This window comes from Aquarana catesbeiana, linkage group LG02 (genome assembly GCF_042186555.1).
Source record: "Aquarana catesbeiana isolate 2022-GZ linkage group LG02, ASM4218655v1, whole genome shotgun sequence".
NCBI lineage: Eukaryota > Metazoa > Chordata > Amphibia > Anura > Ranidae > Aquarana > Aquarana catesbeiana.
In genome coordinates this window covers 765,046,602-765,072,770 of record NC_133325.1, presented here as the reverse complement: position 1 = coordinate 765,072,770, position 26,169 = coordinate 765,046,602, and the positions used below count along the sequence as shown (strand labels likewise).

General features: G+C 46.5%; 1 protein-coding gene across 4 annotated transcripts in view; it reads right to left on the bottom strand.

The window, feature by feature from the left end:
• LOC141129300 (uncharacterized) overlaps nt 1-26,169 on the bottom strand; it is a 75,203-nt gene that overhangs the window by 12,503 nt on the left and 36,531 nt on the right. For 2 of the 4 annotated variants that reach the window (XM_073617250.1, XM_073617247.1), the window contains one exon: nt 13,876-14,009. In XM_073617250.1, the coding sequence (XP_073473351.1) occupies nt 14,003-14,009 (7 nt within the window). In that variant the 3' untranslated portion in view covers nt 13,876-14,002. Of the gene's footprint in view, nt 1-5,076; nt 5,189-6,702; nt 6,931-8,835; nt 9,016-13,631; nt 14,010-22,344; nt 22,783-26,169 lie in introns of those variants that run through there. The other 2 variants (XM_073617251.1, XM_073617252.1) reach the window with 2 other exon arrangements.

Sequence of the window (26,169 nt, the reverse complement as noted above, 5' to 3'; positions counted from 1 at the left end):
CCTATGTTGCATGCATCCGATTTAAAAAGATCAAAGCTTTTTTTTTTTTTTTTAACGTAACATTTGTTTCCTACTTCCCGGTTTCTTGGGGCACTGATGACACAGCCCTGGACTCACAGATGTGAGCTATGTTGCCAGTGCCATCCCAATGCAATAGGCTACGCACACCTGTGGGTTGATATATACCAAAATTCTCCGCCGAGGTCCAAATCACAAGTCTGTGCCATAAAAGATTGTATGTGTCTACTTTCCTTTTTTTGGCGCAAGCCGCACTCTCTGGCGCTTTTCTTACTGTTTCTTCCACACACTGTGGTAAATGTCCTCATTAGTGTTCTCCCTTACATCAGGTGCCCCTACCAGAGTAATTCATTACATTTAATGCCCCCATCAGACTACCCCCATAAATCAGTTGCCACCGTCAGTGTATCCTCTTATATCAGCTGTCCCCATCAGAGTGCCACATTACATCAGGTAATCCAGTCAGAATGCCCTCTTACATCAGGATTCTTCATCAGAAGGCCCCCTTACATCTGGTGTCTCCCATCAATGTGCCCCCTCACATCATTTGTCCCCATCAGAGTGCTCCCTTACATTAGGTGCCGTCATCAGAGTGCCCTTTTACATCAGGTGTCTCCATCACATCAGGTGTGCCCATCAGAGTGCCCCTATACATCGAGTGTTCCCATCAGTGTGCCCCCTCACATCATTTGTCCCCATCAGAGTGCTCCCTTACATTAGGTGCCGTCATCAGAGTGCCCCTATACATCGGGTGTTCCCATCACATCAGGTGTCCCCATCAGAGTGCCCCCTTAACATAAAATGTGCCCATCAGCATGCCCCTTATTTTAAGTTAAGGGGCACTCTGATAGGTACATTTACGTTAAGGGGCATGCTAATGGACACATTTTGTTGTGCCCATCAGAGTGAACCTTAACATAAAATAAGGGGCACTCTGATGGGCACATTTTATGTTAAGGGGAACGCTGATGGGCACAATAAAAAGTGCCCATCAGCGTGCCTCTTAACATAAAATGTGTCCATCAGAATGCCCCTTAACATAAAATGTGCCTATCAGAGCGAACTTTAGCATAAAATGTGCCCATCAGAATATCCCTTATTTTATGTTAAGGGGCACACTGATGGGAACATTTTATGTTAAGGGGCACACCGATGGGCACATTTTATGTTAAGGGACACTCTGATGGGCACATTTGGTTGTACCCATCAGAGTGAACCTTACATTAAATGTTCCTATCAGTGTGCCCCTTAAGAGAAAATGTGCCCATCAGTGTGGTAAACACCCCACATACCTTGAGGCAGGCAGGGATCGGGAGCCAACAGAGGTAACAAGCTGCAAAGGGAAAGAGCTGTGCCGCTGGGAGTCTTGCTGAAGGGGTCGGGGTGCGCATACATATACCTCGCGGCCGGCCGAGTGAGAGCCGAGAGCCAAGAGCCAAGACATAATAAAGAGCAGGGGACGGGGACGTGACGTCATGGCGTGACGATAGTAAGCATCAGGGGGCGGGGCACACACGCTACATCATTAGTTGCAGGGACGCAACCAATGACTGCTGAGTGGAGGAGTGGGATGTGGCGCTGTACACTGGCAGCCTGATGGTCTGGACAGGAACGTTGCTCGGTCCGTATTCGGACCGCGGGCCGCCATTTAGTGACAGCTGATATATACCATTTTAATTTATACCCCAAATACTTTTACATAGTGTTGGCTTTTGTTTTAAAGTTGGTGATGGTGGATTTGGAGGGAGGATGGGCTGGTCTGCTTTACAAAAATATAAAAAAAAAAAAAAAAAAAGAAAAAACACCAAATAGGCCAAAACCCATCCCAGCTAAATATTGTTAAGGTTGAGTTAGATTGTTGTCATGGCCAGAGGTTGGGCCATTCTGCCAGAAAAAGCTTAGACTCCGATAGCCGCAATGCTTGTTGTCCTGCATATTCTTATTGGTCATTGAGGCTATCCATCCATAGCAATGGACCAATAGGAATATGTGGGGGTGGATCTTAGCAGCAAGTTAGGACACTTCCTGGGAGTGTCAGAGATTTACCAGTTGAAATGACCTAGTGTCTTCACTCTATGCTTGCAGGAGTTTGCCCCCTTAAAGTGATATAGGATTTTTTTTTATTACAAAGATGTTTTACTTACCTGCTCTTTGCAAAACCATTCCATTGCACAGAGCAAGTAAAACATGTTTGTAATTAACAAAAAAAAAAAAAAAAATCCTTTAACCACTTAAAGACCAGAAGGATTTGCCCCCTTAATGACCAGGCCATTTTTTGCGATACGGCCCTGCGTCGTTTCAACTGACAATTGCGCGGCCGTGCGATGTTGTACCCAAACAAAACGTATGTCCTCTTTTTCCCACAAATAGAGCTTTCTTTTGGTGGTATTTGATCACCTCTCTGGTTTTTATTTTTTGCGCTATAAATAAAAAAAGACCGAAAATGTTGAAAAAAAAATATATATATTTTTTACTTTCTGCTATAAAACATATCCAATATATAAAAAATAAATAAATATACACACACACACACAAACAATATATATATGTATATTCTGCTACATATTTGTTAAAAAAAAATAATAATCGCAATAAGTGTATATTGATTGGTTTGCGCAAAAGTTATAGCGTCTACAAAATAGGGGATAGATTTATTATTTTTATTATTTATTTTTTACTAGTAATGGCGGCGATCTGCGATTTTTTAGAGGGACTGCAACTTTGCGGCGGACAGATCAGACACTTTTTTGGGACCAGTGACATTTATACAGCGATCAGAGCTAAAAATAGCCACTGATTACTGTATAAATGTCACTGGCAGGGAAGGGGTTAACACTAGGGGTCGACCAAGGGGTTAAGCGTTCGCTAGGGAGGTGTTTCTAACTGTGGGGGGAGGGGACTGACTGGAGGAGGAGAAAGATCGCTGTTCCTGATCACTAGGAACAGACGATCTCTCTCTATTCCCCTGTCAGAACGGGGATCTGTTTGTTTACATACACAGATCAATGTTCTGGCTCTCCATGGAGCGATTGCGAGTGGCTGGCGGACAACGCAGGCGCCGGCCACGCGCATCCGGCAGCCCTATTGCTTTTAAAGTGCGCGACGTACAGCTACGGCAATTCGGTCAGCCATGCCAACCTGCCCCTGTCTAATGACGGCGGCTGGTCGGCAAGCGGTTAATATCAATTTAAGGGGGCACCAAAGCTCATTTTCTGGGGTGCTCCTGGCTCCTCCTGCCCTCGTGTACCCCCCCCCAGCAAGCCGCTTGCAAAAGGGGGGTACTTGTGCAGGTTCAATCCTGAGCCCCATTGTATGCGTTCTATTGAGGTACACAGTGTGGCTTGGCCCCGGCCCACCTTTTTCCAGTTGGGGCGCCCTTAAAAAGTATTTTCAGTCTTGAGGCACCCCAGTCCAAGGCTTGGTTCACGTTACTGTGTGTCACGGAACATGCGCAAAATCGCACTCGTTCCTGACACACAGACAAATGCTCTGCTCTTTAGGGGTGCCATTAATTTTTAATGGTACCTTACACATTGGAAAATGTGGGGTGCTTTTGGTGCAGTGCAATTTAAAAAAAAAAAAAAGGTCAGGATTTCCTTCCCTGAATTTTTGTGGTTAGGGAAGCCCATTGAAATGAATGGGCTGCACTACACACAGCATGCAGCAACACAGATGTGAACCAAGGGCTTGTTCACATGTCGGGTTGGAGGGGTGGTAAAAGCACATGGTTAAGCTGTTTTTACCACCCCCAAATTCTTTCCCTTTAGCTGCAGAGACAACAGCTGGGGGTGTACACATGTTGTGGCTGCAGCTGGAGGTATACCCAGGGTGAATGTGGCTGAACTGCAACTACCCTGCAACTGTGTACATTGCACGGTTGCGGTGTAGTGATGCTGCATTATAACAGGTGGTGAGGAGGCAACATAATGCCTCTTTACCGCCTGTCAAATGCCTCTGAAAAGCAATCTGTGCACAGGTTGCTTTTCAGAGGAGAAGCAGTCCTTGCTGCTATCACAAACAAGACCTACAAAAGCAGTTCTGATGGTACAGGAATGGGGGGGGGGGGGGTGTCAGGATTAAAAGTAACATACACACACACACACACATATACAGACACATACACATGCACACACGCATACAGACACATACATACAGACACTTGTACATACGCACATGCAGACACGTGCACACACACATGCAGATACATGCACACACATACAGACACACACACATACAGACAGACACATGCACACACACACACATACAGACACATGCACACACACACATACAGACACACATACAGACACATGCACACACACACATACAGACAAACACTCAGATGCACACACACACACATACAGACACATGCACACACACACATGTACAAACACACATACAGACACACATACAAACACTCACATGCACACATACAGACACATGCGCACACACACACACATGAACAAACACACATACAGACGTACACACACACATACAGACACTCACATGCACACACACATACAGACACATGCACACACACATGAACAAACACACATACAGACGTACACACACACACACACACGTACAAACACACATACAGACAGACACTCACATGTACACACACATACAGACACATGCACACACACAGACACATGTACACACACACACACACACGTACACACACACACAGACAGTCAGACACTCACATGCACACACACACACAGACACATGTATAAAGCCCTTTTAAAACAAATCTAGCTTCTAGCACAGTACCTTTCCAGTTTCCTCATTCAGCCGGGTACTGCACTGTAGGGGGAAGCAGAGAGCAGAGCACACTCCCCTGCACTTTACTTTCACTTTGCTGAGGTTGACGGAGCTTCTCACAGTGCCGATGTACAGTTCGGCAGGTGATTGGGAGATCGGGCTCATCTGACAGCCCTTCTCTCCCCTGATCCCGCGGCACACTGGTTGAGAAAGGCTGACTTAGGGTGTAGGGAATCCATGTGTCTGGCTTCCAGCCCTTTAACTGTGACCATGGCTATTAGTACCCATTTTATTTACCTTTTATGCTTCTTCCAAATGTAAAATACTAATGTCGCCACTACTACTACTGCAGCAAGCGGTGCCCAGATCCATTCTCTAACAGCCTTCACCGCCATTTTGTCTGAATTGCCTAGAGAAAAAAAATATGGAAAAATAAGCAAAACCACAAAAGATACACACACCAGAATTAGCATCCTTTTAGTCTAAGGCCGGGTTCACACCGGTGAGCTGCGGTTTGGGTATAGCATGATTGTTTGTGAGGTTTACCTGCAGTTTTAGGTGCGCTCCCATTAGTGTCTATTAGACTACGTATTTTTTGAAACCGCATCAAAAATGTGGCATGCAGGACTCCCAATAAAATATATTTACATTTTTGGTTGGAACATGACAAACTAAAAAATTTCAAGGGGTATGAATACTTTTTCAAGGCACTGTAGACTTAGACTTTAAAGCTGAGAACTCAGCCTATGAGAACAGCCACTAGAAAATTACCCTAGTATTATTTTAAGGCTTCTATCTCCCCTGCACTTATTAAAAACTTTAAAGTAAATCTGTGCTTTACCCATGCATGCCAAAGCAAGAGGTTCATTTACCAATACTTACCCACAATTCCACTTTAGATGAGCCTGTTGCTTTCCCCTGTGTGGGCAAAGCAAGGGGTTCACTTACAGTTCTGTAGTCAGAGAAGGGCATTATCAAAAAGGATCTGTGGCAAAAAGTAGAGAAACATCTTATGACCCAAATGCTCACTGCTGACATACCTCCAACATGCAGACATGAATAAGGCCTCCTGATCTGAAAGCAATACCAGTAAAGCACAGGATTGCTCTGTTGTGGTACATGAGCATCTTCAACTTCCATTTTTCAGTTTATTTTCAGAAACAAGAAGGAATCTGCAGCACCACGCCGCTCTTCCTTTTTTGTGCCATCACAACAACTTGGCATCTGTTTCTCAATCCACTGGAGACTTAACACTTCAGGGTTGGCAGACTACCTGCTCGCTCCATCTCAATCTCTCTTGCTGCTTGTACATTGTCTAGTTATGTATGAACTGCAAGTAAAACTGTGACTCAACCCATTGGGTTTACTGCCCCCTAGCCACATATCCGAAGTTTGTTCCTACTACCAAACCTAGGGTGCCCGCTTGACCTTCCTCTCGTCTCCCCTCCTTGGTCCCATTTTTTGCTTCCTTCCCCGAAGGATTAATATTCACACCTAGGTGAAATGCCATGGAAAGGTTTTCCTGTGCATGCTTCAATAATGCTGTATGGCTTCGCCTATGCTACCAATTAGAGACATGTTACCACCAATTGTTTGTAACCTTCTTGTAATTATTTAAAATGTTCTCTATTAAAAATATTAAACGAGAAAAAAAAAAAAAAAAAAAAAACAACAACAACATACAAATAAACAAAAATCAGCAGGAAAATAAGAGCTATGTTGAGAAGGGGAAGGCGGAATAATTAGAATAATTAGAGATGATTAGGTAAACAATGGGTTAATAAGGAGTTGAAACCTAACACCAAGTTTCATTAAACTTTAAATAGTTGGTTTGGACCAAGCAAAGTTGTCTTCTGCAAGGCCGGTCCATGGTGCCGACTCTCTTTAATAGTCAGTGCAGTGATATTAGGAAAGTAGACCTACCTTCTGTGGCATGATTTACGTTGCAAGATACTTTTTGATCAGGGGACAGTGAGGACAGTGGGATCAGAAGAGAACTTGTGATGGTGGTAACGTTGCCATCTGTAGTTTTATTATTTTCTCCAACAGCAGTTCCTGGTTTGTTCCAGTTAATTTGAGATATTTCTGTTCCAGTTGCGTTACATTGCAAAACTACCATTACATCTGATCCTTCCTTTAACTCCTTTTTGCCTGAAAACAAGACCAATAATGGTGCAATATTTTTATATCATCGATAGGGCTTTGGTATTTTGGTATTTTTTCTCCATTTACCCAATTAAAAAAAAATAAATAACAAAAAAAAAAAAAACATATTTAAATACACACTATGTGGACAAATTTTAGCTGACACATGACCATATGCGTAAAGTATGACACCCCTCCAAGATATGGAGTTTTTGGGGGATTTAAATCAGATTTTTTTCAAATATATATATATATATATATATATATATATATATATATATATATATATATATTACACACACATACATACATACATATACACACACACCAGTTTGTAGACGCTATAATTTTTGCGCAAACCAATCAATATATGTTTATTGTGGGGTTTTTTTTTTTTTTTACCAAAAACGTAGCAGAATACATATTGGCCTAAATTTCTGGAGAAATTAGATTATTTCTTTTTACATTTTTTTTTTTATTATTTGGAAATGTTTTATAACAGAAAAGTAAAAAATATTGTTTTGTTTTTTTTTGTCGCAAAATTCAGTTTTTTTTTTATAGTGCAAAAAAAAAAAAAAAAACCCAGTGGTGATCAAATACCACCAAAAGAAAGCTCTATTTTTTGGAAAAAAAATGGCATAAATTTTATTTGGGTACAGCGTCGCACGACCACACAATTGTCAGTTAAGATAATGCAGTTCTGTACCGCAAAAAAAAAATGTCCTGGTCACGAAGGGAAGTAAATATTCTGGAGGTGGTTAACCACTTGCCGACCGCTGCACGCCGATATACCTCGGCACAATGGCAGCAGTAGGCAAGTGGGCATACCTGTACGTCCCCTTTAATCGGTTGGGCTAGTGGGTGCACGCGCCCGCCACGTACAGCATGACCCTGGATCCCGCGGACTCGATGTCTGCTGGGGGCCCGCGATTGTGTCATGAAGCAGAAGAACAGGGGAGATGCCTATGTAAACAAGGCATTTCCCCGTTCTGCCTAGTGACATGACAGAGATCCACTGCTCCCTGTCATCAGGAGCAGTGATCGCTGTCATGTCAGTGGTAGCCCTGCCCCCCCCCCCAGTTAGAATCACTCCCTAGGACACACTTAACCCCTTGATCGCCCCCTAGTGTTTAACCCCTTCCCTGCCAGTGTCATTTACACAGTAATCAGTGCATTTTTATAGCACTGATCGCTGTATAAATGACAACGGTCCCAAAATAGTGTCAAAAGTGTCCAATGTGTCCGCCGTAATGTCGCAGTCACGATTAAAAAAAAAAAAAAAAACGCAGATCGCGCCATTACTAATAAAAAAAAAATAATAAAAATGCCATAAATCTTTCCCCTATTTTGTAGACGCTATAACTTTTGCGCTAACCAATAAATATACGCTTATTGCAATTTTTTTACCAAAAATATGTAGAAGAATACATATCGGCCTAAACTGAGGAAAAAAACTTTTTTTTTGTTTTTATATATTTTTGGGGGATATTTATTATAGCAAAAAGTAAAAAATCTTTTTTTTTCAAAATTGTCGCTCTTTTTTTGTTTATAGTGCAAAAAATAAAAACCGCAGAGGTGATCAAATACCACTGAAAAGAAAGCTCTATTTGTGGGGAAAAAAAGACGTCAATTTTGTTTTGGTGTAACGTCGAACGACCGCGCGTTTGTCAGTTAAAGCGACGCAGTGCTGAATTGCAAAAAGTGCTCTGGTCAGGAAGGGGGTAAAATTTTCCGGGGCTGAAGCGGTTAAAAATCTCATTTCCCATGGTGGTGTTAAATTCAAACAGTTGCTCAGCGGTGTTAACGAAGAGGTAGCAGCAGAGGCAGTGCTTACAATTGACCGTCCTTATCCATACTTTGTATATGTATTTAGGGGTTTTCCTAGGAGTTCAGATTTAGAGCATTACTTACCCCCTGCTTCTCGTGAAACAAATATACAGGAGGGGTTGACGCTTAGGTCATGATATCTTCCTTTAAGTAGAGAGTTCCCATTAACATCATGCTTAGACCTTTGTGTTTTTAACTCTAGTGGATTCATGGTGATGTTGATGTCCGTCCCGGAGGCTGAACATGCAAGTTCATTTGATAGACCTATAATGAAAAATAGGATTAGACCAGTGGTTGTCAACTTATTAGCTAAAGGGGGCCTCAAATGCGGCCCCTGACATCACCAAAGGGCTGCACATAATGTTCAATATATGGAATGCTTGTTGCCTGGGGATACAGTGCATCCGGAAAGTATCCACAGTACTTCACTCTTTCCACATCTTGTTATGTTACAGCCTTATTCCAAAGTGGATTAAATTCATTATTTTCCTGAAAATTCTACAAACAATACCTCATAATGCCAAAATGAAAGAAATTTCTTTGAAATCTTTGTAAAACGTATTAAAAATAAAAAACAATCCCATGTACATAAGTATTCACAGCCTTTGCTCAAGACTTTGTTGAAGCACCTTTGGCACCAATTACAGCCTCAAGTCTTTTTGAGTATGATGCTACAAGCTGGGGGACACTTATTTTTGGGCAGCTTCTCCCATTCTTCTTTGCAGGACTTCTCAAGCGCCCTCAGATTGAATGAGGAGCCTCGGTGCACAGCCATTTTCAGATCTCTCCAGAGATGTTTAATCAGGTTCCAGTCTGGGCCACTCAAGGACATTCAGAGTCTTCCTGTAGCCACTCCTTTGTTATCTTGGCTGTGTGCTTAGGGTCGTTGTCATGTTGGAAGATGAACCTTCACCCCAGTCTGAGGTCCAGAGTGCTCTGGAGCATTTTTTTAAGCAAGGATGTCTGTGTACATTGCTGCATTCATCTTTCCCTCGATCCTGACTAGTCTCCCAGTTCCTGCCGCTGAAAAACATCCCCATAGCATGATGCCACCACCATGTTTCACGGTAGGGATGGTATCGGCCAGGTGATGAGCGGTGCCTGGTTTCCTCCAGACATGACGCTTGCCATTCAGGCCAAAGAGTTCAATCTTTGTTTCATCAGACCAGAGAATTTTGTTTCTCATGGTCTGAGAGTTCTTCAGGTGCATTTTGGCAAACTCCACGTAGGCTGTCAAGTGCCTTTTACTGAGGAGTGGCTTCTGCCTGGCCTCTCTACCATACAGGCCTGATTGGTGGAGTGCTGCAGAGATGGTTTTTCTTCTGGAAGGTTCTCCTCTCTCCACAGAGAAACACTGGAGCTCTGTCAGAGTGACCATCGGCTTCTTGGTCACCTCCCTGACTAAGGGCCCCCCCCCAATCGCTCAGTTTGGCCCTACAAAGAGCCCCGATGGTTCCAAATTTCTTCCATTTATGGATGATGGAGGGCACTGTGCTCATTGGGACTTTCAATGCTACAGACATGTTTCTGTACCCTTCCCTAGATCTGTGCCTCGATACAATCCTGTCTCCGAGGTCTACAGACAATTCCTTGGACTTCATGGCTTGGTTTGTGCTCTGACATGCACTGTTACCTGTGGGATCTTATATAGACGGGTGTGTACCTTTCCCAATCATGTCCAGTCAACTGAATTTACCACAGGTGGACTCCAATCAAGTTGTAGAAACATCTGAAGGATGATCAGTGGAAACAGGATGGACCTGAGCTCAAATTTGAGTGTCATGGCAAAGGCTGTGAATACTTATGTACATGGGATGTTTTTTGTTTTTTTAATAAATTTGCAAAGATTTTAAACAAACTTCTTTCACGTTGTCATTATGGGGTATTGTTTGTAGAATTTTGAGGAAAATAATGAATTTAATGCATTTTGGAATAAGGCTGTAACATAATAAAATGCGGAAAAAGTGAAGAGCTGTGAATACTTTCTGGATGCACTGCTGCAGAAGACATAATGAAACTGGGAACATATTACCAGAGGCTGATATAGTTTTCCTACTAATCCTATTGTATTGTATTATAACTGTATTGTCTCCCTTTTTATATTGTAAAGTGCTGCGTAAACTGTTGGCGCTATATAAATCCTGAATAATAATAATAATAATACTAACTACTGAAGTCTGAGGACTGCACATCATATACCAAAGGGCCAGAACAGAAAATAGGTTTCTCCTATGCTGACATCTGCTGATGAAATCTGGTACTGCAATCTCAGTTTGTTTTCTAAGGGCCCTTTCACATTGATCAGCTTTTGGGGTTTAAAAAAGCAGAAATGCATCCCAAATGCTACAGTGGGGAAAGAGATTATTTAATCCCCAGTAGATTTTGTAACTTTGCACACTTACAAAGAAAAAAGGGTCTATAATTATTATCATAGGTGTATTTTAAATGATACAGTATATCAACCAAAAATCCAGAAAAAAACACGATACAAATGCTATAAATTGAGTTGCAGTTCAGTGAATAAAATAAGTATTTGATCCCCGAGCAAAACATGACTTAGTATTTGGTGGAGAAACCCTTGTTGGCAAGGACAGAGGTCAGACGTTTCTTGTAGTTGGTGACCAGGTTTGCACACATCTGAGGTGGAATTTTGGTCCACTCTTCTTTATAGATCTTCTCTAATTCCTTAAGGTTTCTTGGCTGTCGCTTGGCAACTCGAAGTTTCAGCTCCCTCCATAAATTTTCTTTAGGATTAAGGTTTGGAGACTGGCTAGGCCACTCCATGATTTTATTGTGCTTCCTCTTGAGCCACTCCTTTGTTGTCTTGGCGGTATGTTTTAGGTCATTGCTGAAAGACCCATAATCAGTGTTCTGGCTGAGGGAAGAAGGCGCTCAACACGGCGGTATAGCCGCGCTGCCCCATTGATTTCAATGGGCAGGAGCGGTGTATACACCGATCCAAAGATGCTGCTAGCAGGACTTGCCAGCGTCCTGCCAGCGCACCGTTCCAGTGTGAAAGCCCTCGGGGCTTTCACATTGGAGACAAAGCAGCGGCACTTTCAGGGTGCTTTGCAGGCGCTATTTTTAGACTGAGCACAAGTACTCCTAATCGTTCTCTAAATCATTTAGATGTTCATTGGGAAACTTCAGATGGGCTTGTACAATGTGCCTTCTTGAGAAGGGAGGCCTTGCGGGCGCAGCAGGATTTCAAGCCATGGCGTATTGGGGGCTAATTACGAAAGGCAAATCCACTTTGCACTGAAAGCGCACTTGGAAGTGCAGTCGCTGTAAATCTGAGGGGTAGATCTGAAATGAGGGGAAGCTCTGCTGATTTTAGCATCCAATCATGTGCAAGCTAAAATGCTGTTTTTTATTTTCCTTGCATGCCCCCCTTGGATCGACAACGACTTTATTTCCAAGTACACTCTCAGTGCACTTTCAAGTGCACTTGCAGTACAAAGTGGATTTTCCTTTAGTAAATAACCCCCATTGTGTTACCAATGGATCGTTTGGTGACAGTGGAAACCACTGCTTTGAGATCATTCACAAGCTCCTCCCGTGTAGATCTGGGCTGATCCCTCACTTTTCTCATGATCATCCTTGCCTCATGAGGGGAAATCTTGCATGGAGCTCCAGACTGAGGGCGATTGATGGTTATTTAGAATTTCTTCCATTTGTGAATAATTGCTCCAACAGTTGTCTCCTTCTCACCAAGCTTCTTGCTGATGGTCTTGTAGCCCATTCCAGCCTTGTGCAGGTCTACAATCTTGTCCCCGACGTCCTTAGACAGCTCTTTGGTCTTGCTCATGACGGTGAGGTTTAAATGGAAGAGATCCTGTGGACAGGTGTCTTTTACACACATAACAGGTTGTCGTTGGGAGCACCTTTCTGAAATTGACAGGACTAATCTGTGTACCACATGAGCACATAGGGGGTTATTTACGAAAGGCAAATCCACTTTGCACTGAAAGTGCACTTGGAAGTGCAGTCGCTCTAAATCTAAGGGGTAGATCTGAAATGAGTGGAAGCTCTGCTGATTTTTATCATCGAATCCTATGCAAGCTAAAATGCGTTTTTTTATTTTCCTTGCATATCCCCCTTGGATCTACAGCAACTTTACTTCCAAGTGCACGTGCAGTGCAAAGTGGATTTGCCTTTCGTAAATAAACCCCATAGTGTAGCAAGTCTGTAGGAGCCAGAATTATTGTTGCTTGGTAGGGGATCAAATACTTATTTTACTCACTGAACTGCAACTCAATTTATAACATTTGTATTATGTGTATTTTCTTTGATTTCAATGGGCAGGAGCGGTGTATCCACCGCTGGGAAGAAGCTGCTGGCAGGATTTTTTGTGACGCCCTGCCAGCGCAGCGCACACTGGGATTGCAGCTGAGGCTTTTTTCAGGCGATATCCCCAGGAGATGGGGGATAAAACTTATTGTACTGTAATTCACTGAATGACAGGAGGGAGGCACCACACAGTGAGTGATGCTGAAAGCAGAATTGGAGAAAAGGGGTACAGCAAACTGACGGCAGAGAAGGGTACAGAGGGAAAGGAATGTTGTGACAGGGAATGTAAAAGGTTGACAGAGCGTGCATTAGAAAGGGAAAGGCTGCGCGGGGGAGGAGTAGGATGCGCGGGGGAGGAGTAGGATGTGCGGGGGAGGAGTAGGATGCGCGGGGGAGGAGAAGGCTGATGGTAGTGATCAAAAGGAAGTAATGTTGAAACAAGGGATGAAGTGTTGAAAAGGCAGGCAGTGGAAAGATCAGAGAAATGGCTCACAATGAGCCAGTCACCCAAGAGGGTTTTTTTGGCGACCAGGCAATGTCCAGCCCTGATCTAACGTGTCAAAACATGAATAGTTCCAGATCCAACTTACCAATATCTGCCAGGAAAACTTCACCATAAACACCATCAGAATGCTTTATGCTAAAGTAACATCCATAACAAGCTTCATCCTCCTTCTCCCACTTCGAAATTTCAATGGTTGATCTGTAGAAATCTTCGCCTGGATCCAACGGAACGATAGAAATAAATGCTGAAAATTCTTGATTTACTTGTGGCCCATATTCTTTGCTACAAGATGCCAAGACTTTATATTTATTGCCTTTTATCTCACACCACGTCACCTGAATGACCTCCATGCGGTGCGGGAGGGTACAAATAAGAGTGATGTTTCCACCAAGTTTGGCTGGCTCCGGCTTCAAACATCTTACTGGATCCGTATCTGATGCTGGTTGTAAAAATGAATCACAGACTAAAAGTCAAGAATAGAACATAAAATATAAGGTCAGTAGTGTACCTGACTGTATGACTAACAAGTTCACAGGCAATAGTCTGGCAACAGGGTAACTTTAATGGTATGTTCCACTGTTTTTTTTTTTTATAATCTACAAAAGCTGAACCTGGGGAAAGTAAAAATCTTCCCTTGCAGTAGGGCTGCCCCCAAGAGTTAAAGTGATATTAAAGGCTTAGGGGTTTTTCTTGTAGGCTGGGTTCACACCTATTGGATGGGGGTTTTAATGCAAACAAATCACATAGCAGGAGATTATGACCGGCTCTCTATTGAGCCAGTTCACACATCTCCGCAGCGGCTCCGGTGTGAATTGCACAGGATTCCTGTGCATCTTTTGGTCCGTTTCATGTCCAAATTCAGCCCCAAATTCTAGCTAAAATCAGACCTGAAACAGTGAATGGAGATGCACCAAACTCCTGCTGTGAGCCGCTCTGCAATCTCAAGTGTGAACCCAGCCTTGAACAATGTGTTATACTTACCTGCTCTGTGCAATGATTTTGCACAGAGCAGCCCCGATCCTCCACTGGCGCTCCTGGCCTCTCCCCCTTGTCGAGTGCACCCATAGCAAGAAGTTTGCTATGGGGGCACTCATGCGTGCTTGCTCCCAAGCCCCCTCTGAGTCAATAAGACACACAGTGCATGGCTCTGCCCTGACCCCTGTTCCCTTCTCACTGGCTATGACTGACAACAGCGAGACCTATGGGTCCCACTGCTGTGGCTCAACCAGTGAGGAGAGAGACCCAGGAGAGCCGCTGCTCTTGTGCACATCACTGGATCGAAATGGGGGGCAGGCAAGTATTGGGCGGGCTGGGAGATGCTACACACAGGTTTTTTACCTTCCTGCATAGAGAGCAGGAAAGTAAAAAAAAAAAAAATCCTCATTCCTTTACAACCATGTTTAATGCTCATTTATATTTAGGAGGACTGGGAACTGCACTGTTACCTACCCAAGCCTCCATTCTACAATACCGGTTGCCCCAGCTTCCTCTTGCCTCTGACATCAAGACCGATGATGGGCCTGTACTAGATGTAAACAAGCACTTAAAGTGGAAGTCCATGCAAAAACTAAAATCTCTGCATCTTTAGACACCACGGATCTAACACTAACCCCTCTATCCCTGTAAAGAATAAATGAGTATACATACCTTTTTGGAAGCCGATCTGACTCGCTCCGACCCGATCTCCAGGAGGTGGAAGCTCTGCAGAGGACACAGCCGACAACGGCTGTAAAATGAATGGGAAGCGACGTCATCCATAGTGTCACTATGGGGCTTCCGTTGTCCTCTGTCTCCTCTGCAACCGCCTCTACAGCGAAGCCGTAGCTGTCAGCTTAGCGTGGGATGCGATCGGAGCGGGTCAGATTGGCTTCCAAAAAAATGTATGTATACTCATTTTTTTCTTTACAGGGATAGAGAGGTTAGTGTTAGATCCGTGGTGTCTGTAGATGCAGGGATTTTAGTTTTTGCATGGACTTCCACTTTAACCCTTGGGTAGCCCCTCTGCAAATGAGTATTTTTTACTTTCCCCAGAGTTGGGCTTTAATATATTTTTTTTGCATTGGCACCCACAAAGCATGGCAACCGCAATCAGTGGATTGCGGGACAATGCACAGCCTCCTGCAGGCACTCCTTTCGGCTACATGTCCGTACCGAGATACAAACCTTCAGTTACAGGGCTGGAGGAACAATGACACAACAGACTACGAGTGGCAGAAGAGACTTGTAGTTCATTCATTTACAGATCTCTGTAAATGAAGAATGCAGCGGTGTGGGCAGAGCCATACCAGATTAAAAGAGTGTCAGGAGCTGCCGGGTAGAAGAACCCTGCAATCCTTTTAAGAGTGGGTGCAGGGCAGTTTGGAGCCATGTATAAAAGTGACTTAGCAATAACAAAAACGAATTAAAAAAAAAAAAACAACACACATACACACACACTATATACGGTTGCATCTCGAAAAATTAGAAAATCATCAAAAAGTTAATTTATTTCAGTAATTCAATTCAAAACGTGAAACTCATATTATATAGATTTATTACACAGAGTGATATATTTCACGCATTTCTTTCTTTTAATTTTGAGGATTATGGCTTACAGCTAGTGAAAACCCAAAATTCTGTATCTCAAAAAATTTGAATATTACATAAGACCAATTAAAAAAAAAAAAAGTTTTTTAAAACAGACATACTTTTCAGAAAGCCAACATTTCTATGTACAGTATAGTATACACGCAATACTTGGTCGGGGCTCCTTTTGCATGAATTACGGCATCAATGCGGCGTGGTATGGAGGCGATCAGCAGGTGGCATTGCTGAGGTGTTATGGAAGCCCAGGTTGCTTTGATAGTGACCTTCAGCTCATCTGCATTGTTGGGTCTGGTGTCTCCCATCTTCCTCTTGACAATACCTCACATATTCTCTGTGGGGTTTAGGTCAGGCGGGTTTGCTGGCCAATCAAGCACAGTGATACCATGATCAATAAACCAGATATTGGTACTTTTGGCAGTATGGTCAGGTGCCAAGAACTGCTGGACAATGAAATCAGCATCTCCATAAAGCTGGTCAGCAGAGGGAAGCATGAAGTGCTCTAAAATTTCCTGGTAGAGGGCTGCTCTGACTTTGGACTTGATAAAACCCAGTGGACCAACACCAGCAGATGACATGACTCCCCAAATCAGCACTGACTGTGGAAACTTCACACTGGTTCTCATGCAACTTGGATTCTGTGCCTCTCCACTCTTCCTCCAGACTCTGGGACCTTAATTTCCAAATAAAATGCAAAATTTACTTTCATCCAAAAAGAGGACTTTGGACCACTGAGCATCAGTCCAGTGCTTTTTCTCCTTAGCCCAGGTAAGACGCTTCTGACTTTGTCTCTGGTTGAGGAATGGCTTGATACAAGGAATGTGACAATTGTAGCCCATGTCCTGGATACGTCTGTGTATGTGTGGTGGATTCCTGGATACAGCACTCTGAACAGCCAACTTCTTTAGCAATGACCTTTCTGTGAGGATGACAATCACTGTCTTCTGGACAACTGTCAAGTCAGCAGTCTTCCCCATGATTGTGTAACCTACTGAACCAGACTGAATGACCAAGGCTCAGGAAACCTTTACAGGTGTTTTCAGTTAGTTAGCTGATTAGAGTGTGACACCACGAGTCTAAAATATTCAACTTTCACAATATTCAAATTTTCTGAGATACATTATATATATATATATATATATATATATATATATATATATATACACACAAATATTTTTCTTTCACTAGTTCTAAGCTATAATCATCACAATTAAAAGAAAGAAATGCTTGAAATATATCACTGTGTGTTTGTACTGAAATAAATGTACTTTTTGATAATATTTTAATAATTTGAGATGCACCTGTATGTATGGAGATAGATAGATAATTTTTTATGTTATTTTTTATTTACATTATACAGTATAGACACTGAATATATGAATATGATGTTGATGGAAGAAGAACCCCACAATCCAGGTACAGGGGGGACAGGGGGCTGCAGAATGCCACATTTTGTTTTACCCAAAATATAGGTGGTACAGTGAAACTTAGCCAGCAAGGTGGACTTGGCCTTTAACCCTTTCGCTGCCAGAGCTGATTTTGCATTTCACTTACTGCTGACCTCTGAACTCCGCCCCACTATCAACCTCTGAACTCCGCCTCGCCTACTGCCGACCCCCTGAACTCCGCCTCGCCTACTGCCGACCCCCTGAACTCCGCCTCGCCTACTGCCGACCCCCTGAACTCCGCCTCGCCTACTGCCGACCCCCTGAACTCCGCCTCGCCTACTGCCGACCCCCTGAACTCCGCCTCGCCTACTGCCGACCCCCTGAACTCCGCCTCGCCTACTGCCGACCCCCTGAACTCCGCCTCGCCTACTGCCGACCCCTGAACTCCGCCTCGCCTACTGCCGACCCCTGAACTCCGCCTCGCCTACTGCCGACCCCTGAACTCCGCCTCGCCTACTGCCGACCCCTGAACTCCGCCTCGCCTACTGCCGACCCCTGAACTCCGCCTCGCCTACTGCCGACCCCTGAACTCCGCCTCGCCTACTGCCGACCCCTGAACTCCGCCTCGCCTACTGCCGACCCCTGAACTCCGCCTCGCCTACTACCGACCCCTGAACTCCGCCTCGCCTACTACCGACCCCTGAACTCCGCCCCACTACCGACCTCTGAACTCCGCCTCGCCTACTACCGACCCCTGAACTCCGCCTCGCCTACTACCGACCCCTGAACTCCGCCTCGCCTACTACCGTCCTCTGAACTCCGCCTCGCCTACTACCGACCCCTGAACTCCGCCCCGCCTACTACCGACCCCTGAACTCCGCCCCGCCTACTACCGACCTCTGAACTCCGCCCCGCCTACTACCGACCCCTGAACTCCGCCTCGCCTACTACCGTCCTCTGAACTCCGCCCCACCTACTACCAACCCCTGAACTCCGCCCCACCTACTACCAGCCCCTGAACTCCGCCCCACCTACTACCAGCCCCTGAACTCCACCTCACCTACTACCAACCCCTGAACTCCGCCTCACTACCGTCCCCTGAACTCCGCCTCGCCTACTACCGACCCCTGAACTCCGCCTCGCCTACTACCGACCCCTGAACTCCGCCTCGCCTACTACCGACCCCTGAACTCCGCCTCGCCTACTACCGACCCCTGAACTCCGCCTCGCCTACTACCGACCCCTGAACTCCGCCTCGCCTACTACCGACCCCTGAACTCCGCCTCGCCTACTACCGACCCCTGAACTCCGCCTCGCCTACTACCGACCCCTGAACTCCGCCTCCCCTACTACCAACCCCTGAACTCCGCCTCCCCTACTACCAACCCCTGAACTCCGCCTCACTACCGTCCTCTGAACTCCGCCTCGCCTACTACCGACCCCTGAACTCCGCCTCACCTACTACCAACCCCTGAACTCCGCCTCACTACCATCCTCTGAACTCCGCCTCGCCTACTACCGACCCCTGAACTCCGCCCCACCTACTACCGAGTCCTGAACTCCGCCTCACCTACTACCGACCTCTGAACTCCGCCCCACTACCGACCTCTGAACTCCGCCTCGCCTACTACCGACCCCTGAACTCCGCCTCGCCTACTACCGACCCCTGAACTCCGCCTCGCCTACTACCGACCCCTGAACTCCGCCTCGCCTACTACCGACCCCTGAACTCCGCCTCGCCTACTACCGACCCCTGAACTCCGCCTCGCCTACTACCGACCCCTGAACTCCGCCTCGCCTACTACCGACCCCTGAACTCCGCCTCGCCTACTACCGACCCCTGAACTCCGCCTCGCCTACTACCGACCCCTGAACTCCGCCTCGCCTACTACCGACCCCTGAACTCCGCCTCACCTACTACCGACCCCTGAACTCCGCCCCACTACCGACCTTTGAACTCCACCTCACCTACTACCGACCCCTGAACTCCGCCCCACTACCGACCTCTGAACTCCGCCTCACCTACTACCGACCTCTGAACTCCGCCCCACTACCGACCTTTGAACTCCGCCTCACCTACTACCGACCCCTGAACTCCGCCCCACTACCGACCTTTGAACTCCGCCTCACCTACTACCGACCCCTGAACTCCGCCCCGCCTACTACCGACCCCTGAACTCCGCCTCGCCTACTACCGACCCCTGAACTCCGCCTCGCCTACTACCGACCCCTGAACTCCGCCTCGCCTACTACCGACCCCTGAACTCCGCCTCGCCTACTACCGACCCCTGAACTCCGCCTCGCCTACTACCGACCCCTGAACTCCGCCTCGCCTACTACCGTCCTCTGAACTCCGCCTCGCCTACTACCGACCCCTGAACTCCGCCTCGCCTACTACCGACCCCTGAACTCCGCCTCGCCTACTACCGACCCCTGAACTCCGCCTCGCCTACTACCGACCCCTGAACTCCGCCTCCCCACCGACCCCTGAACTCCACCTCCCCTATTACCGACCCCTGAACTCCGCCTCCCCTACTACCAACCCCTGAACTCCGCCTCCCCTACTACCAACCCCTGAACTCCGCCTCCCCTACTACCAACCCCTGAACTCCGCCTCACCTACTACCAACCCCTGAACTCCGCCTCACCTACTACCAACCCCTGAACTCCGCCTCACTACCGTCCTCTGAACTCCGCCTCGCCTACTACTGATCCCTGAACTCCGCCTCGCCTACTACCGACCCCTGAACTCCGCCTCGCCTACTACCGACCCCTGAACTCCGCCTCGCCTACTACCGACCCCTGAACTCCGCCTCGCCTACTACCGACCCCTGAACTCCGCCTCGCCTACTACCGACCCCTGAACTCCGCCTCGCCTACTACCGACCCCTGAACTCCGCCTCACCTACTACCGACCCCTGAACTCCGCCTCACCTACTACCGACCCCTGAACTCCGCCCCACTACCGACCTTTGAACTCCACCTCACCTACTACCGACCCCTGAACTCCGCCTCCCCTACTACCAACCCCTGAACTCCGCCTCCCCTACTACCAACCCCTGAACTCCGCCTCACCTACTACCAACCCCTGAACTCCGCCTCACCTACTACCAACCCCTGAACTCCGCCCCACTACCGACCTTTGAACTCCACCTCCCCTATTACCGACCCCTGAACTCCGCCTCCCCTACTACCAACCCCTGAACTCCGCCTCCCCTACTACCAACCCCTGAACTCCGCCTCACCTACTACCAACCCCTGAACTCCGCCTCACCTACTACCAACCCCTGAACTCCGCCTCACTACCGTCCTCTGAACTCCGCCTCGCCTACTACCGACCCCTGAACTCCGCCTCACTACCGTCCTCTGAACTCCGCCTCGCCTACTACTGATCCCTGAACTCCGCCTCGCCTACTACCGACCCCTGAACTCCGCCTCGCCTACTACCGACCCCTGAACTCCACCTCGCCTACTACCGACCCCTGAACTCCGCCTCACTACCAACCCCTGAACTCCACCTCCCCTATTACCGACCCCTGAACTCCGCCTCCCCTACTACCAACCCCTGAACTCCGCCTCCCCTACTACCAACCCCTGAACTCCGCCTCACCTACTACCAACCCCTGAACTCCGCCTCACCTACTACCAACCCCTGAACTCCGCCTCGCCTACTACCGACCCCTGAACTCCGCCTCGCCTACTACCGACCCCTGAACTCCGCCTCACCTACTACCGACCCCTGAACTCCGCCTCACCTACTACCGACCCCTGAACTCCGCCTCACCTACTACCGACCCCTGAACTCCGCCTCACCTACTACCGACCCCTGAACTCCGCCTCACCTACTACCGACCCCTGAACTCCGCCTCACCTACTACCGACCCCTGAACTCCGCCTCACCTACTACCGACCCCTGAACTCCGCCTCACCTACTACCGACCCCTGAACTCCGCCCCACTACCGACCTTTGAACTCCACCTCACCTACTACCGACCCCTGAACTCCGCCCCACTACCGACCTCTGAACTCCGCCTCACCTACTACCGACCTCTGAACTCCGCCCCACTACCGACCTTTGAACTCCGCCTCACCTACTACCGACCCCTGAACTCCGCCCCACTACCGACCTTTGAACTCCGCCTCACCTACTACCGACCCCTGAACTCCGCCCCACTACCGACCTCTGAACTCCGCCCCACTACCGACCCCTGAACTCCGCCCCACCTACTACCGACCTCTGAACTCCGCCCCACTACCGACCTCTGAACTCCGCCCCACTTACTACCGACCCCTACAAAGTTGGGAAGTGACACAGAATACAGAGATCAGTAGTAGGTGTTCTTCTGTCTCACAGTACACACCTATTCCTCCCCCCCCCACACTACTTGGTGCACTGCGGCTCTTCTCCCCCCAAGTCTAGTAAGCGTGGCTAAATTAAGCCAACCATAGCCCCGCCCACTGGTTCAGAGACTAGAAGAAAGGGGGGATCTGGAGTGTACCAAGAGTGTGGGGGGGGTGAGGGAAGTGAGCTGTCCCGTAACTTCACAGCAGCAGTCACTGCAGAGTGGGGGTGGGGGGATTGCGGGGAGTAGGGAGGCGGGGCTAGGCTGGGAACACATAACTCCGCCCCCACCCCAGTATAAGCAGACAGAGGTACGGAAAGGGGGGCGGAGCGGCGGATCCCCAGTTGGTAGAGGTGACATTTCTCGCCCCCCTCCCCCCTCCCCCCTCTCCTGTACACCGCACATATGGATGTAATGCTAAGTCGGCCGATGCGGACAGGACTTCCTCCCTCATACACAGTCCATGGCACAGGACGATACTCACTGCTGGCTGACATTACACATGGGATCAGCAACAGGCTGACCAACAACACCTCCATCTGTCCCAGATCATGGCGGAAAAGAACATGTGGGGAGGAAGCGGCGCCGTGCGCAAATCAAATTCCCCGCCTATATGCTTCAACCAATCAGAGACTAGATAGCTATGACGGCTTTATCAGCGTGAGGAATGGCAACTGACTCCTCCCACAGAGGAGGGTGTATGATGAGAGTATTCACTCTGAATGGCTGATAGACAGGAGAAGGTGCAGATCTACAGAATACAGGAATTGTCCTTATAAATCAGAAATATTGTGGTCGACCTCATAAAAAGCTGCTTTTATATATATATAATTATTTTTGTTTTGTTTTTTCATTATAATACAGTGCGGGTTATTTACTAATACAGGAGAGCGCAAAATCTGGCACTGCTCTTCACAGAAAACCAATCAGCTTCCAGGTTTAATTGTCAAAGATTAACCACTTAAGGACCGAGCCGCTTTCTGAGATTTGTCGTTTACAAGTTAAAAACAGGTTGTTGTTTTTTCTAGAAAATTACTTAGAACCCCCCAAACATTATACATTTTTTTTCTAACACCCTAGAGAATAAAATGGCGGTCGTTGCAATACTTTCTGTCACACCGTATTTGCGCAGCGGTCTTACAAGCGCACTTTTTTTTTGGAGAAAATACACTTTTTTTTTAATTAACCACTTGCTTACTGGGCACTTAAACCCCCCTCCTGTCCAGACCAATTTTCAGCTTTTAGCGCTGTCGCACTTTGAATGACAATTGCGCGGTCATACAACACGGTACCCAAATGAAATTTTTATCATTTTTTTTTTCCCCCACAAATAGAGCTTTCTTTTGGTGGTATTTGATCACCTCTGCGGTTTTTAGTTTTTGTTAAAAAAAAATTGAAAAAGGCAGAATTTAAAAAAAAAATTATCCTTTTTTTATATTTTGTTATAAAATTTTTGCAAACAGGTAATTTTTCTCCTTCGTTGATGTACGCTGATGAGGCGGCACTGATGGGTGGCAGTGTTGGGCACTGATTGATGGCAGCACTGCTAGGTGGCACTGATTGGCACCACTGGTGGGCATTGATAGGTGGCACTTGTGGGCATTGATAGGTGGCACTTGTGGGCATTGATAGATGGCACTTGTGGGCATTGATAGATGGCACTTGTGGGCATTGATAGGTGGCACTTGTGGGCACTGGCAGGTGGCAATGACAGATGGCACTTGGAGGCACAGATGAGGCATCTGTGCCTCCTTCCTCTTCGGGACCGATGTCCCTTTGACATAAGCCGGTGATCGGCTTTTTTTTCCTCCTCACGCTGTCAGCGTGAGGAGAAAACTAAACCAATCACCGAGCTTTTGTTCACTTGCGCACATATCAACCAATGCATACATGCTGCTGCTGTTTGAATCACTTGCAGACTGCACACTGCCAAGAGCGTCACAGGCTGCTTCTCCCCACGCGTATCGTCACTGGGCACGTGACTTTCTCAAGGGTCCCGATACGCGTGGGGAGAAGGAGCCTGTGGCGCTCTTGGCAGTGTGCAGTCTGCAAGTGATTCAAACAGCAGCAGCACGGAGCGAAGTGTTAACTGACCATTTACTAGAGAATGCGATCTATGTTGTAGAGATCATGTGAGTGTATCTATTTGGGTCTTTGCTTCATGTATGCATTGGTTGATATGTGCGCAATGGTATTTTCCCATTCTTATGTTTCATATGGGGGAGAACACTAGAACCGGAAAGTAATCGATCCAAGCCGGCGGATGAACGGGATTAAGCCTATGCACCGCTGATCCATCTAAACTCACAAAGCCCTGATTTAAAACGAAGAGGAGGTATCATTTTGCTTCTAATGAGTGACCAATTACAAGTATTATTTGAGTGGATTGGATTTTAGATAATCTATATTTACTTTATTTATTTATTTTTTATCACTATTTCACAAGAACACTGGTTATCAAATATCTTATATTGGAATAAGATCCCCGGGAGGTCTTTTCACTAATAAGGGAATCCCGCATGAAGGTTTTGAACACATTGTATGTCATTAATTTATCTTATATGGTTTGATGTGGTTCTCACTGCTTATGATTTGTAACAAGTTTATACAATGTATTCATTTATTTTAGGACGTGTTTTGACAACACAATGAGGTAGCATGATATTAATGGGATAATACAAGCGCATCACTTTATTTATTTAAATATTGTTTTGTAATTTGATACATAGGCTTGGTGAATCCCTATAGTGTTCAGCTTGCACCTATTTTGTATTCTTTAGTTTGCGCTGATTGTTCCTAGTTTACGCTACTCATGTATGGGTTCGCTTCTGCACGCGAGCTCTGCGGGACGGGGCGCGTTTAAAAATTTTTTTTTTTCTTATCTATTTTCCTTTTATTTTTTATTTTTAAACTGTTCTTTTAAAAAAAAAAAAAAAGTGTCACTTTTATTCCTATTATGTAAACATCCCTTGTAATAGAAAAAAAGCATGACAGGACCTCTTAAATGTGAGATCTGGGGGTCAAAAAGACCTCAGATCTCATATTTACACTAAAATGCAATAAAAAAAAAAATGTCATTTGAAAAAAAAAAATGTCCATTTAAGAGCTATGAGCGGAAGTGACGTTTTGACGTTGCTTCCGCCCTGCAATGGTATGGAGACGGGTGGGGGCCATCTTCCCCTCACTCGTCCCCATACCCAGCAAGGACAAGGATGCTATTGCCTCCGCCGCTACTGACGGATCCGGTAAGCGGCGGAGGGCACCGGAGCGCAGCGGGAGGGGGGGGCCCTCTAACGTCGCCAATTAAAGTGATCTTGCGGCGAATCGGCCGCAGAGACCACTATTATCGGAAACTGGACCGCCGGCCGAAGAAGTGGCTAGCTCAGTGATGGCGAACCTTGGCACTCCAGATGTTTTGGAACTACATTTCCCATGATGCTCAACTACACTGCAGAGTGCAAGAGCATCATGGGAAATGTAGTTCAAAAACACCTAGAGTGCCAAGGTTCACCATCACTGGGCTAGCTGGTGCCATAACAAAGATATGCCTCTTCAAAGTTAGGACGTATATCGGCGTGCGGCAGTCCAGAAGTGGTTAGAAGAACAAGCTGAAGTTAGAAGCCGATTGGCTGACATGCACAGCCGCACTAAAATGGGAGTTCTCCAGTTTTAGTAAATTCCCCTCCATTGTTTAATTCAACTTAGACCCAGAGGCTTAACTAAAACCTTCAGGGCCCTGGAGCAAGAAAGCACGAAGGACCCCCTGACCCCCCCCCCCCCCTCTGAGCCTGGAGCACTTCCCATTAATCCCAGTGACATGGCATTATACCCCCTGCTGAACTCAACCCATTCAAGTGAATGGTGCTGCTCTGCAAGCGCCCCACAACTGCATGCAATGCACATGGTTATGGCATGCTAGTGCAGAGTTGAAGGGGTTAAAGCAGGAGGCGCAGAGGCAATATGAAGCCTCCTTACTGTCTGTCAAATGATCTATGAAGAGCAATCTGAATGCGAATTGCTCTTCAGAGACCAAAGCAAGCCCTAATTATTTTTTTACATTTTTTTAAACAGTTCTTAGAATTTATTTATTGACTTTTTTTTTCATGATAAACAGCTGTTTGGCTTTGGTGAAACATCAGGGCTCTAAACAGACCCGTGATAGCTGACATTTGAGATAGGAACACCATGTGGCGCCATGTTGTTTGTGAAAATGTATGTGTTAGCAGATGTGTTGGGTGCCATTAACAATTAATAGCACTGCTGTGTGTCTATTAAAGGACAGAAGAGTGTTTGTGTGTGTCGGCAAAGC